The 14,175-nt window shown below is 40.5% G+C and overlaps 3 protein-coding genes across 3 annotated transcripts in view; all 3 read right to left on the reverse strand.

Moving 5' to 3' along the window:
- The window catches only part of LOC311487710 (carboxy-terminal domain RNA polymerase II polypeptide A small phosphatase 1-like), a 28,416-nt gene extending 23,208 nt beyond the window's left edge, over positions 1-5,208 (reverse strand). The window contains exon 1 of the mRNA XM_084544068.1: positions 4,516-5,208. Within this exon, the coding sequence (XP_084400194.1) occupies positions 4,516-4,585 (70 nt within the window). The 5' untranslated portion in view covers positions 4,586-5,208. The remainder of the gene's footprint in view (positions 1-4,515) is intronic.
- A 63-nt stretch (positions 5,209-5,271) lies between these two features.
- On the reverse strand, positions 5,272-7,912 carry LOC311487712 (SPEG neighbor protein-like). Its single transcript, XM_084544069.1, has 4 exons — positions 7,208-7,912; positions 6,651-6,958; positions 6,252-6,393; positions 5,272-6,127 (listed from the first exon to the last, which is right to left on the reverse strand). The coding sequence occupies exons 1-4, from the start codon at positions 7,312-7,314 to the stop codon at positions 5,989-5,991; spliced, it is 696 nt and encodes a 231-aa protein (XP_084400195.1). The 5' UTR covers positions 7,315-7,912; the 3' UTR covers positions 5,272-5,988.
- A 1,725-nt stretch (positions 7,913-9,637) lies between these two features.
- Positions 9,638-14,175, reverse strand: part of spegb (striated muscle enriched protein kinase b) — an 86,835-nt gene continuing 82,297 nt past the window's right edge. The window contains exons 37-41 of the mRNA XM_084544065.1: positions 13,880-14,119; positions 13,566-13,789; positions 11,436-11,511; positions 11,016-11,165; positions 9,638-10,894 (exon numbers count right to left, since the gene is read on the reverse strand). Coding sequence (XP_084400191.1) covers positions 10,639-10,894; positions 11,016-11,165; positions 11,436-11,511; positions 13,566-13,789; positions 13,880-14,119 — 946 coding nt within the window. The 3' untranslated portion in view covers positions 9,638-10,638. The remainder of the gene's footprint in view (positions 10,895-11,015; positions 11,166-11,435; positions 11,512-13,565; positions 13,790-13,879; positions 14,120-14,175) is intronic.

A 14,175-nucleotide genomic window follows, 5' to 3' on the forward strand; every position in this document is an offset into this window, starting at 1 on the left:
TAAGCCAATAGGTGTGAGAATCCTATTGGATAATTACTGCATGGGCAATTATCTTTCTGCTGGCAACAAGCTATTTAACCCCAACTGATGCAACGAGTAAGTTCTTATTTCTTGAACAACCATGTGGAAAGACACATCCCGTAACTGTGGAAAAGATGTTTGAGTCTGTTTGAGAAGGGTCAAATCACTGGCATGCATCAAGCAGAGAAAACATCTAAGGAGATTGCAGAAGCTACTAAAATTGGGTTGAGAACTGTCCAATGCATTATTAAAAACTGGAAGGATAGTGGGGAACCATTGTCTTAGAGGAATACATGTGGTCGGAAAAAAATCCTGATTGATCGTGACTGGCGATCACTTTTAACGTCTGGTGAAATCAAATTCATCAAAAAAACAACAACAGTAGAATTCAGGGCTATGTTTAATGGTGAAAGTATGGGCATTTCCACATGTACAATGCGAAGGGAACTCAAGGGACTGGGAATGAACAGCTGTGTAGGCTTAAGAAAATCATTAATCAGTGAGGCTAAACGGAAAAAAAGGCTTCAGTTTGCCATGGAGCATAAAGATTGGAGCAATGGAAGAAGGTCATGAGGTCTGATGAGTCCAGATTTACCCTGTTCCAGAGTGATGGGGGCATCAGGGTAAGAAGAGAGGCAGATGAAGTGATGCACCCATCATGCCTAGTGCCTACTGTACAAGCCTGTGGGGGCAGTGCTATGATCTGGGGTTGCTGCAGTTGGTCAGCAACATTATGTGCCCAAAGAATGAGGTCAGTTGACTACCTTAATGACCAGGTTATACCATCAAGTGATTCTTCTCTGATGGCACAGGTATAATCCAAGATGAACATGCCAGGATTCAATGAGCTCAAATTGTGAAAGAGTGGTTCAGGGAGCATGAGATATAATTTTCACACATGGATTGGCCACCACAGAGACCAGTATTAAGTCATTAAGTATTGCGGTAGACTTGTGCAGCAAATAGATTTCTCAAGGGAGTGCGGACATTACAAACCCAGGATATTTCACATTTATCATTGTTTGCACATGCAATAAGTGCAGCCAGACTTCTTGGGTTCACTTTTTTTGCTGCTCTTGTCTTTGTTTAACCAGCCCAGCAAGTATAATTAGGTAACAGAAATGAGAAAGGAGCCAAATCTACTGCAACATTCCACACACTGCCCCGTCCAAGAAGCTCAGACACTGATGCAGCAATGACCTTGCGCCACATCATAATGTTTAGCCTACTTAGTTGAAAGTAGGTTTATATGCCGAGGCTAGGCATGTCTGTGTGCTTGGCTGCTTCTATTCCTATCCAGACACAAAAAGAATGAGGCCCGCACAACTGACTTTCTTTAACTTTGACACCCGATATTCTGTTACAGTGGTAAATGGTAAATGGCCTTGCTTTTATATAGCGCTTTTCTACCTTTTGGCACTCAAAGCGCTTTTACAGTCACAGACACAGAACTACAGGGTACTACCCATTCGTTTACACAAGCACTCACACATTCACACACCAGTGCCACGCAGTGGGAGCAACTGGGGGTTCAGTGTCTTGCTCAAGGACACTTCGGCATGTGGCACATTCCGGGGATCGAACCGCTAACCCTCTGGTTCGTGGACAACCCGCTCTACCTACTGAGCCACAGCTGCCCCACCCCCAATCTGACAACTTGCTTCACACCTTGCCAGAAGTAAATGGTATGGCAGGTTAACAGTGACCTAGTTAGACTTGGGTCAGGTTAGATCAAGGTTTAAACCTTTTGGATCTGAAAAAAAACACCTTAAAGTCCATCTCACATCCGAAGACAAAAGAAAGTGAACAGATGATGTTCCTTTGTAGTGTGGAAAGAATACATTAATAGTAGTATTATATTTAAAAAAGCATACTGCACAAGTGACATATTACAGGTAAATACACCAATAAAACATACATTAAAACAACAAGTAACATGGCGTTTGCTTAGCTGCAACGTTGCAGAAAGTGCGCAAGATATTTTTGAACGAAGAGCTTGTAACACTTCCATTGGCTGCGACATCTTGCGAAACTGAAGAAAGGGTGAAGAGAAGCTGCCCCTTTACTTTCTCTCTGGCCTCCCACTTCTGGACCGTAGCCGAGTTTTGGAATCATGACCTCCTGGTTAAGAGGAAGTAGTCTGAGAGCAGGCTGGATCTGGCCTTCTCTAGTAAACTAGATAATACTGCCACCTTGTGACTGGACTCTGCCTTACAAAAGGCAGAAACGCTACATGGAGATTCCCAGCTAGGGAATCAATTTCTTTATATTCATCCTGCTTCTTTGCACGCAGCCATTTGTTACACTGTTTGTTTGTGGATAAATCATTGAGTGAATTTGTTATTTTGAATTAACTGGTTCATTTAGATTAATCTGCACGATACAAGGACTGTGTACCAAATTGAAGATTTAATTACAAATTCTGCACCACGTGCTATCAAGCTTATCCTCATTCCGATGCATTTGTATTCCACAAATGAACAAATGAAACCCAGCCAGATCAATAAATTGATCAATCAGCTATGATGTTAAAAAATGCAAGTGGAACATCACATAATAAGAAACTGGTAGTACTATCAATTTAAGGTATCAGTATTGAGGGTTTTCTTTCAATAAGCATAATCATCACCATATAGGCCGTCCAGATAAAGATGGTCCCTGTCAGTCTAGAGAATTTCCCCTTCTGTTCTAAGCTCTAAGCTCTAACTTTTCTGTATTCTGCAATCTCATGCAGTAACTGCTACTCTAGTGTGATCAGGAATAACATTATGACCATCTTTGTAATATTATGTAGTTCTCCTTCGTGCCTCTAAAACAGTTGTGACTCATCAGAGAATGGACATGGGCCTTCTGAGGTTGCCCTGTGGTGGGCATTTGGGTCCTATGGCTTGAGGGGAGTGGCCTCTGTGGATCATCCCACAGATCCTTAAACAGTTTGGGATGTAGTGAACTGGGAGGCATCAACATCTTGTGATGTTCTCCATGTTTTTTGAGTTGTTCTTAAACCGTTTTTTGTGTGTGTCTGTGTCAGGCTGCATCCTGCTGGGGATGGCTGCTGCTGCAGCAGGCCCTATTACAATTATCTTCTTTCAGCAGGGGGAGCCTATCTCAGCTGTCATCGGGCAAGAGGCGGGGTACACCCTGGACAAGTTGCCAGACTATCGCAGGGCTAACACAGAGAGACAGACAACCATTCACACTCACATGAACACCTACGGCCAATTTAGTATCACCAATTACAAGCATGTCTTTGGGAGGAAGCCGGAGTACCCGGAGAGAACCCACGCAGACACAGAGAGAACTCCACACAGAAAGGCCCAGTAGATTCGAACCCGGAACCTTCTTGCTGTGAGGCATCAGTGCTAACCACCACACCACCGCCCCAAACCACAGCCACAGGGTTCAATTTTAGCAGTGGTAAAAGTTCAATCCAGTCACAATTCACGAAAAGATTGCACTGTTTGTATACGTTTGAATAAAAATTGCATTCCTGGAGCAACTTTATCTACTACTAAGGTGCAAAGAGGAGGAAAAGAAATTATAGAAAGGTCAAGACTCCAGCAACACTTGCAGTATATGGAACAACTTTATCGGACCAATATGTTTCCTGAGTAATCTCAAGTAACAGTTTGTGCATGACAAATATGATGCACACAAAGATTCCTTGTGTGACATTACAAAGTGTTGAAAACTAATCTTAGGATAGAAAGTTAAATTCCTCTGACTCATAGGACCACAGTAAGTCTGGATGCTCTACATGATGATACTTATTCAAGTTCCCTCAGATCTCAGTCCAATTGTGCTGGACAAAAAAGTCCCATCTGTAGAGGGTTCACCTTGCAACATGCATGACTTAAAGGATGCTACGGCCTTGGGGCAGATGCCACAGTTCATACTCAACAGGTAAGGAAGGGGGTCATAATGGTATTGCTGATCAGTATATACTGAGGTTTACTAAGAGGGTTTAATATCTCAGCTAATCCATCTGCACTGAGTAACGTTTCCTGTTCTCAAGCCTCCACGTGAACCTAAATGACATTGGGGAGATTACAGTGTGAACTTTTGATTACAGAAGCCAGAAATAAACGTATGCAGCTCAGCATTAGTCTGAAAACAGAAGAGTGGATTGTGATAGTGGCTGTGATCCCGCCCTCTTCGAACAGAAATATTATTTCTGGTGTAGAATTCTTATAACTCTTAAAAACTCCGCTCAACAATATGACGTTACGCACTTCTATCGCAGGTTCTATGACTTGTTTAAATTCACTTGTTTCTACTTTCTATTTACCTAAAACTTGGAAGCGGCTGCCCCGCTTGCCTGGCCTACACTGGAGCAACGGTAAATTCAAACTCACTCAAAGTCGGTCAAATGGTATAATGGTTTGTGTCTGGAGAAGATTACGCGTTATCAAGGAGAAACGTCTAACATTAGTGACACTTCAGCGCCCCGCTGACATTGTCATCCGCAGCTCCGAAAACTTTTCCCAAACTGACCTTCGCGACAAGTCGCATTTTCCTCCTCGTTCCTCGATATGTGCGTGATTATCGACGGCGGATGGTCCATTATATCCTGACACGGTGTCGTAAGCGGAGTATAAAATCAGCTGGAAGAGTTACGACAAAAAAACAACAAAAAAAAGTGTTTATATTTTGCCACTCCCTGTCTGCAAACGAGCATACTGAGCACCAATATACAGAAACGTCTTAAACAACAGGGAAGCATACGAAACATTTCACGTCGGGTCAAATTGTTCAAATACGCAAACGATAAAGGTGTCTAAAAAAGTTAATTCTAACAGTTTGGAAGTTCTTCAGTTTGACCATGCTAACATGGGGCTTGACGGTTTCAAGGAAGCCCAGTTCTTAAAGCCACAATGCAGGATGTGAAGCTTTATACATAGTATCACTGAGCTTTAACGCTTTGCATGTTTACTCCCGATACCCTGTTTCTGCGGGAAATGTTGTTTGGGCAGTTCAATAAGTTTAGTTTCCTTCTACTTCAGTATTCGTTTATGTGAAAACATACGCGAATATTTCACGTTAAAAGTTTCCGTATGTTTTAGACGTTCACAGAGAGCGCATGTATGTCACCCAATCTTAAACATTCAAAGAGTCTGTTCATAGACGTCTTTTGCGTCGGGGGCGGCCTTGAAACCGACCGATAGAAAGCGGAAGTTAGGGACAGTCTGTAAAGTGCAGCTCACAACTTGAGTTTAAAGCAAATCTCCTGTTTTTGAAGCTTTGTCATTAAACTGCGGTCTTAATGTGACTTTAACGAGGAGACTGTGTTCATTTACCTTTGTTGAAAATAATTTTATAGAGCCAGACATGGAGTCAGTCATAGTGTAATGTTATGCTTACCATTTACAGAGAACTGTAGACCTATTTAGTATACACTTACGTTCAACAGAAACCTCAACTAGAAACCTGGGAGCTTGAAGGTCCTGCACAGAATCTGCTGATGCTCCGTCTTCCAGCTTAGATAGATAGATAGATAGATAGATAGTCATACAGACGGGTTAATACTGCGATGACTGCAGCTGTTCTGTGGTGTTCTTTGAGTACAGTGGTCAGCATCAAAAGTGGTCCATGTTGACAAAAACACAAAAACTTGTTGTTTTTATGAGTTTTATTAATATGAAAGCCACACTAAACTTTCCACACACATATTTTTTACATTTCATCACTAAAATGCAAGCAGCTTAGATGATCTGTTGCTCAAGGGCACTAACAATGTGGCTTTTCACTGAATATAAAGGTAAATCTCCGTCTTCTTGGATATTTAAACCACTATTTTGCACCCTCAAAATGAACTATTACACTTTGTGGTGGATGTTAAATCTTAAAAACAATTAGCAAAACAGTTCTTTACTTTCTTTACAAGGATAAAGTTGTGTACAGCATTAATGCAGTTTAATGAATTGCACAGGCTCCTCGTGTTGACTGTGGTCTAAACAAGAGGCTGGATCACATGATGTCCACACGTGCAAACGACTGGTCTGTTCCCAGATTGTTCTCCACAAACACTTCATACTTGCCAGCATCAGAAAGCTTTGCTTTTTTGATGGTCAAAATTGTGTTGGCGTCACCAACGTCAAAGAATACCCTGGAAGAAAGTTGTTATCGTCATTTGTCACATATTTTAAGGATTAAAACTCTGATATCTTGATTATTCAGCTTTTTTTTTGCAGTTTGATTAGCAGGTCTATATTTTCTCAAAGTGATCTCACCTGTCATCTTCATCAATGTCATCTCCATCTTTGAGCCAGGCAACATCTGGAGGAGGCTCCCCACTTATTTCAGCCTTGAGTACCACTGTTGTCCCTCTCTTGACCTTGGTGTTGTCTGGGCCTTTAGAAACCTTTGCAGGGACTGGTCGAGCATGATACAAATACTCCATTAGCCACATGACATGCTGAAGATAAAAGGTACTTTGAGATATTGCCTCAAAAGATAACATTTTATGGGAGACACTAATAACAAGATGGAAACCTTTAGTAACATTAGCATAATTTCTGCTTCAAATTGTGCCTGATTCCACTAAATCCTGACAATTTAGAAAACTCCTATTTAGACCTCACTGTGAAAATATAGAAACAAATGCCAGCTATAGATTACAGTGTACACACCTTCAACTAGAATACAGGCAGATCCAGATGTCTGACCAAACGGGTTCTTAATGGAAACAGTGTATTTTCCTAAATCACCCAGAACCCCGTCTCGAACCACAAGTGCCACAAAATCTGGGTCTTCAAAAACATAGCGGTACTTGGGACTGTCCTTCAGTTCTTTTCCATCCTTATACCAGACAATGAAAGGATCTGGGAAAGCACTAACTCTGCACTCCAGCTTTGCAGCACTGCCCTCGACAAGAACCACATCCCTGAGTTGCTGTAGGATCTTAGGAGGGCCTTTCTCCCGCAGCTCTTTACGTGACCTACATGAAAAACAACAGAAAGAAAATTGACTTTACAAAGCACTGCAAAAAAATGGCAGATGTTCTGCAAGCTTCAAACAATTAGCCTGCCAATATTGATATATAGGAGCAAGATTTGATGATTGTTCTGGTCACTTTGGCATGTGGTCCATGTAACAGAGATTAAACTAACTCCTGGGTTTGTGGAGAACTTGCTGTACCAACTGAGCCAGAGCCATCAAGTTCATCAGGATTTTAAAATGATGGTACCTGTGGCCACGATATGAGGCCTGGATTCGGATAGCAGCTTCCTGGACTTGAGGATCATTGATGCTTATTGTGCATCCAGGAGGTGGTACAGTCTTAGCTATGGACATCTGCAAAAGTCAGAGGAGGTTAGCACTTGTGTGTTAGAAATTAGAATTATCAACATAGTCCAAACACAAAACACCCAACCAACAACTGAATTTTATTTACAGCTCAGTGCTACATGTCTTACTTTGGTGATCCTCTCTGCTTCCGATCCACTCCAGAGTTGGCAAACCTAAAAGACTTGATGCTTTATATGTAGTATGTAGCGGTCAGGAGATGCACTCCAGGTCCACAAGGACTGAGGCAAGCTATCACCCAGACATTCATTCTCCTTCTTTGGTTATTAGGAAATACTTAAACAAGACAAGACTGATTGAAGTTGGGCCACAAATATTCCAGAGACACTTTCCCAACCTTATATAGTGTTCAAATCAAATACTCTTGAGAATCCTTGGAGCAGTTAATGGATTAGTAAGTTGTTGTTTGTATAGTATGCTGAAATATGAGTCCTCCCTTATGACAAAAAGCACATAATTGTTGGTCTACAGGGTCATGAAGTGGGAGTGGTGTTTGCTAAGACTTAGCTTAGTTCATACGAGTACCATTTATTATAATTCAGTAAGGCCAGTTTCAAAAAGTTTCTGGTTTATTGCATTACTCTGCTACAACATATCCAAAAAGCGTTTGTGGTGAAGTGTCTTCTCAAACATCTCTACTAGTCCAGTTGCCTTCTTTTTTTTTTTAAGCGCTTTTTTGGATATACCATGACCTGGATGACTGAGAACCTTAACAGACATACTACTACAACATAGTAGATTTCATAGTTAGTTTCTTTTCCAACAAATTGGTACACCATATCCATACATTTGTCATTTATTTCCTTTATTGTTCATAACCTCAACACCTGTCATGCCATTTCCATGCCAGATTCAGAAACTTCACAAATAAAAAGCAGAAGCTGCAACTAATACACTCAATAAATAAACAATTTGCAAAACACACACACACAAACAAGATAATCAATCAATATTTTCTAAACCCCGCTGTCTGCTAACAGTTGTCCTTTTACTTAATGTTATCAAAGAACAGAGTTAATCTATTGCACAGACTTTTAGAATTTAATCTAACATTGCATTGTCATGCTGAACAATGTTTCCATTCGGGTTTAAAACAACTCCTTCCGTGATTAGTTTACTTCTGCTCTGCAATTACTGAGCCAAAAAAGACAATGAGCTGCAGAAAAAAGCCAGTGTTTGTCTAGCAATAGTTATCTAGCAATAGCATTATAATATATAGAACTGGTAAAAATTATATTTCATAGAATTACCAACAACCTCTGTCAGTCAATACACATATTAAAACAGCTCATGTTTTGATATGTGAGCTTTAGATCACCCAAAAAGACACATCAGTCGTCAGTCATCATAAGTCTTAAAAGAATTGTCGCCAATAGCATCAAAAAAGTGTTTCACATGTTGGATTGAAAGCTGACTTTGCCCTCAAAAGGGAAGACAATATACAAAGAAGTAATAACACAACTTAACCATTTATTTACTATAAAATAATGCTAATAGATCAAATGGTCAGTGTATCAGTGAAAAATTATCAGTGTAAATTTTGAGCCAGTTTGATGTAGGCGAAAGTATGGAGAATAAATACTTCCAAATCATTATTTTGGGGAAAATCAGTCAGTTAAACAGTATTTCTATGAATTCTGTCGTTTACGTTCTCTTTATGGCCATCATAGACCTTATCAGTTATTTCATAGACATATTTGTCTACCTGAATATGTCTTGTATATAGAAAATGGAATAGAAGTGTTTCATAAGTTAATATTCCCTAAAGCTGTGATGATTCATTATAGAATTCATTGTTTTCTACAGCCTGCAGGGGCTACAGTGTTTTATTAAGTGAATGTGTACAATGTCTTGTTAGACAAAGGCAAAGGCATATGCCACTTAAGGGAATAAAAAGTTCATGTAAAATCAAAAACTAATTATCACCTGCCAAAAGTTCTGCCATTTAAAAACGGTACTTTATAGAAATAAATAAATACACAAATAACCTATTCTGAAAGCAGCAATTGAAAATGACAGCTAAAATTAGAATAGGGCACTCAGACACATCCCCAGTTTCACCAGGATTTATGTATTGATTGGTTTACCACTAGCCCTCTGAATAAACTCACATCTTCGATCTCAAGGTAACATTTTTGTGCATGGCCCATACACTGACTCTGAAAACGTTTATTAAAAACTCTATCTTTGTGCAGCTGAAATATTTCACATTTGTCTGAGAGGAAGAGATCAGTTTAACTGGAAGCCAATAAGTTGGTTGCTTGCTTATTTGTAGTGGAGGAGCCAGTGCCTGGCAGCCTCGCTGGGTCACACTTATGCTGTCCACATAATCAGTGGGAGTTTTGTATGGAAGCTCAAAGATGACAATAGAGTAAGAAATTTAAAAGAAAATAATTTAGCTTTTGAGAGGATCCTGTTTAATCACATGAGGGATAAATGTTTACATTTAAACTGTTCTATTCTAATAGCCCTTGTAGATAAGCCAACAATGTATCTTCTGAACTCAACACATATTTAAAAAATGAAAAACAAAACTGCTACAGTCTTAACACCCTCTGTGGTGCCATGTTAGTATTAAAACTCATGTAGCACAAATTAGACTATTTTAGCTCAACATGAATTAGGTTTATGGGTTTACGGATATTTACATTATTTACTATTGCAGTCAATCAAGGACAGAATTAAATATCAGATTATAAAATTCTAGTTACTTTCACTGGACAGAAAACATTTAACCCTGCAAATGTGACAGCACTGAGATAGTAGTTCTAGTGTGAAAGGCACCTGTTGTTTTACTTTACTTTTAGTTGAGTGGAGCACTCTTTGTTGAAATGTTGTTTTAAGAATTCTTTAGTTGGGAATTTAGTGAATTGTTTAATTGTACTTCCTCTAAATAAACATGTGTTCTTTACATTAGTACTCTGTAACAGCAACTTTAGGACTTTTAAGGCAGTTACTACACTGTATTAATGTGTCCACCCCAATCAGAGTTGAGGTAACAGTAAGAAAGGAAGCAATTCATTTAAAATATATGCAAAATTACAAACCTTGAGGTACTAACTTGAAGACAACATCCTCTCTTGCAAATATGTAAATATTAGTGTCCCTATGCATAAAAACACATTCTCTTTCTGAAACACAAAGGAAAAAGAAATCTCAGCCACTGCTAGTTTTGTGATTTTTTTTCTTTCTTACTTCTGACCAATTTCAACAACTCAAACCTGAAGGGACCACCCCACCTTGTGGTCCAAAGTGTCATCTTGCTCTGAGAAGGTCCATGCCCCCCTGTACAGTCTTGCTAATAAGGTGTTTTCACTGGGTGACAGGTGTGGCGGGTGATGTTGCAGCATTTGGAGTGGTGAGGCTAGTGGGGGTTTGTGGTGAGCTCTGGTAGGACCGCAGGAGGACTTTGTGCTTGGTGGCCTCCTCCGCTCGTCTGCGCTGCTGGTCGGCCAAGAATTCCTTGAGACGGTTAGTTGTAAAGGTGAGAGTTTGCCTGCGAAGGCGCATCAGGTAGGCATCTTGAAGCCAGGAGTTATTGAAGCAGTCCTTGATGCTTGGACGAGCCCTGTTGAAGACGACATTGAGGACCCAAATAATTAAACATTTATAAAAATCTAAATTAGACAGATAAAAATGAAGTAACTGATCAGTTAATACCACGTCAGCCAGTCAAATGTTGAGCTTACCATGGGTAGCTACAGAGGATCTTTTTAAGAAACAGCGAGGCACTTTGGGACACATTCTGGAACAGTTTAGAGAGGTCAAACTTTGCTGCGTGGATCCTGGCTTCAGTCTCCAGTGGATCATTTTCCATGAAAGGTGTCCTGCCGCTCAACCTGGAAAATCAAGATGTAGTACTGACACTCAGAAAACAATGAAGATCTCTAATAACAAATCAACAGTGTGCAATATATATTGTTGGTTCAGTGGGTTAGACATGAATTCAACCACGAACACCATGAACAATTACAGTGTAAGGAACTGAAATCAAAAATACAAAAGCAGCAGACCATTCTCAATTTCAGGCCTCACTTTGCATCAACAACACAAACACACTTCTATTTAAAGAGGGATTGCTGGGTGGAAGCTGTGAAAGCAGCACTCACATGATGAAAGTCAGTACACCCACGCTCCAGATGTCAGCCGGAGGGCCCACAACATCCCCTTTCAACATCTCTGGAGCTTCAAGGAGAATAAAGAGAAAAATTAACTGCAAATAACATTTGCACCTCACATAGGCTATATATGATTTATAACTTCCGATATGTTTAGGTGTTAAAGCTAAATTACTAAATATGTGTGAACAGTTTTATTTTCTAATTAGGTCCCGAGCAATGAAGTTGCAAGTAGTTGCACAGACTATTTCAGGATGTTGTGGGCTGTCATATTATGTTACAAAGGTAGTAAATGTTTATGGTCAGCATAGAGTGAATTGTTTTGAGTTGATCAGCCTTAAAACTTTTGGTTAACCTGCAATAGTTGGTGAAGCTGTTTTAACGTACTTTGATGCCACAGAGAGAATACAGCCAAGACTTACAGCTGTCACAAACGATGTGCTCTGAAAAATATTCACTGTCACAATACAATATTTGCAAAAAAAAAAAAAAAAAAAAAAAAAAAAAAAGGGCTAAAAGTCACCAGTTCATTGTTTAGTTTTAATGGTATTGTGTGGTATAGATGTGCCACTAATAGATGTGCCAGTAATTATCTGTTCCATCAGCGTTCATTTATGTTTTTATCTTATGGCAGTGAGCCACTTCACGGGTTGCTTATATTATAATTGCCATCACACAGTGAGAAATTGGTTTGTGTCTCTCTCTGTTTATTCATTCTTTACTAATATCTATTCTTTAAGCACGCGTAAATGCATGTCTCTTCCATTGTTTAGCTTCACGATGTGTACTGTAGTATTTTCATAATCGCGATGCATTGTGCCACGGTGCATTGTTACGCCAGTGTATCCCCTAAGACCTTCAGTAACCCAGCACTTTGCCATAGTGATGGGAATGGCAGTTCTTTTGACTGTACTAAACCACTAGAATCAGTTCATTAAAATGATTCGTTCAAAAGATTCATTCAACGAATCGTTCAGTGCTTAGCAGGAGCCCTGACTGCATAGTGCACATATGTGAAAGGCCTGCAGGCCACATCCGGCGGTTGCCAAGGCAACCGCTCAGCGTATCAGTAAGGCAGCCCGGTGCTCTGAAGTTACATCAGTCCATATAGCTGACCAATAAAAGCTCAAGTCACAAGGATTAGGGCACTAAATACTAAAATATGTTAATGGAGATTCTTATACAAAGACATAGTAACGCTGTACCAGTTAGCAGACAATGGACTGAATCGGTTAGCCTACTGTTCCGATAGCACATACAGCAAACAGAAAACTTACTAAAATATAAACGACAACACCACTGCAGCTAAACGCCAGTCGGTTAACATACATGCTAACATACGGACACACTGAAAGTGACCATTAGCCAGATAACAACATGTTTAAAACCTTATTAGCATGCTAGCTTAGCCCCGTAGCTAGCTGCACTCTCCACCATATAGTAACCACCATGTCCCACTAGTCTCAACGCGAGTCCTCTGCGCAGTACATTCACAGAACATGCTACGCGGATGTTAACAAGACAGTAATTTTAGCGATACAGTTACTAAACATGAATCAAGTCCTCTGCCCTGAGTGATAGTTCTATCTGTGTGTACATCACAGTACGTGGACGTACTGTGCTTAAAGAAGATTCACGAATCGTTCGTGATTCCCTGATTCTAGGTTCACTAGGTGATTTGCGAACCTAGTGAATCTTGCAGTAGGTTCTCTCCCAAGGTATTTTCATCAAAAGATCTTGCCCCTACTCCAGATTTGCATCTAAAAATACAAGCTGACTGACTTTGGATGAGCTTATATTATCTGCCACATCTTCCTGTAAACGGTTTGCTCACGCGTCAACAGTCCCTTCCCCAGCCCCGCACGCTGGCTGCGTCGTTTGCCGAAGATTCACGAATGAGTCACAGAATGCGGCAGTTCCGCTCCCGGCCGACAGGCTCACGGCTGAGCTCAACTGAACTGAGAAAGGAACGAATCAGTTCATGAAGTGATTCCATTCAGTACGTTCACTCAAAAGATTCGTTCATTGGAATGAATCATTCACGAATGACACAACACTACTTTGCCAGTGTGAGGGCCCGTTCAACGCTGCTCGCAGCTGTTGAAAAAAAAAAACTCTTACACATATACTCCAGTGTCCCAATAGGAGGGCTGAACTGCTTGAGAAAGAGAGGGTTGTATGTCTGGGCACAGCCAAAGTCAATGATCTTGATGACGTTCATGTAGGTGACAATGACATTCTCTGGCTTAATGTCCAGGTGGAGGATCCGTCGGGTATGAAGGTAGTCCAGACCTTGGAGGATCTGCACAATGTAATTCACAACATCGTCCTCTGAGTAACGGAATCTGAGGGACACCAGAGAACACCTTATTATTGTGGATTGTCATCTTTTGAACCAGCTTGGTCTGGATGTGACGGATCAATCACAGCTTCACCTGTCTATGAGGCTGTAGAGCAGCTCCTTCCCACTGCAGTACTCAGAGATAAGCACGAGGTAGCGTGGTGTGACATAAGCTTCATGTAGGGCCATGATCCTGTCATGATGAAGGGACTTGAGGATGTCATATTCCTGCAGCACTGCCTGTTTGCTGTCTGCTTCATATGGGACAATCTTAGCCATGAAAAGATTGCCTGTTGCATTCTCTCGACACTCACGGATCACGCCAAACCGACCCCTGTGACATAAATACATGCCATAAATCCTAACAGACAACAGCACAGAAAATATAAT

The sequence above is a fragment of the Chelon labrosus genome (genome assembly GCF_963514085.1).
Source record: "Chelon labrosus genome assembly, chromosome: 5".
Taxonomy (NCBI): domain Eukaryota; kingdom Metazoa; phylum Chordata; class Actinopteri; order Mugiliformes; family Mugilidae; genus Chelon; species Chelon labrosus.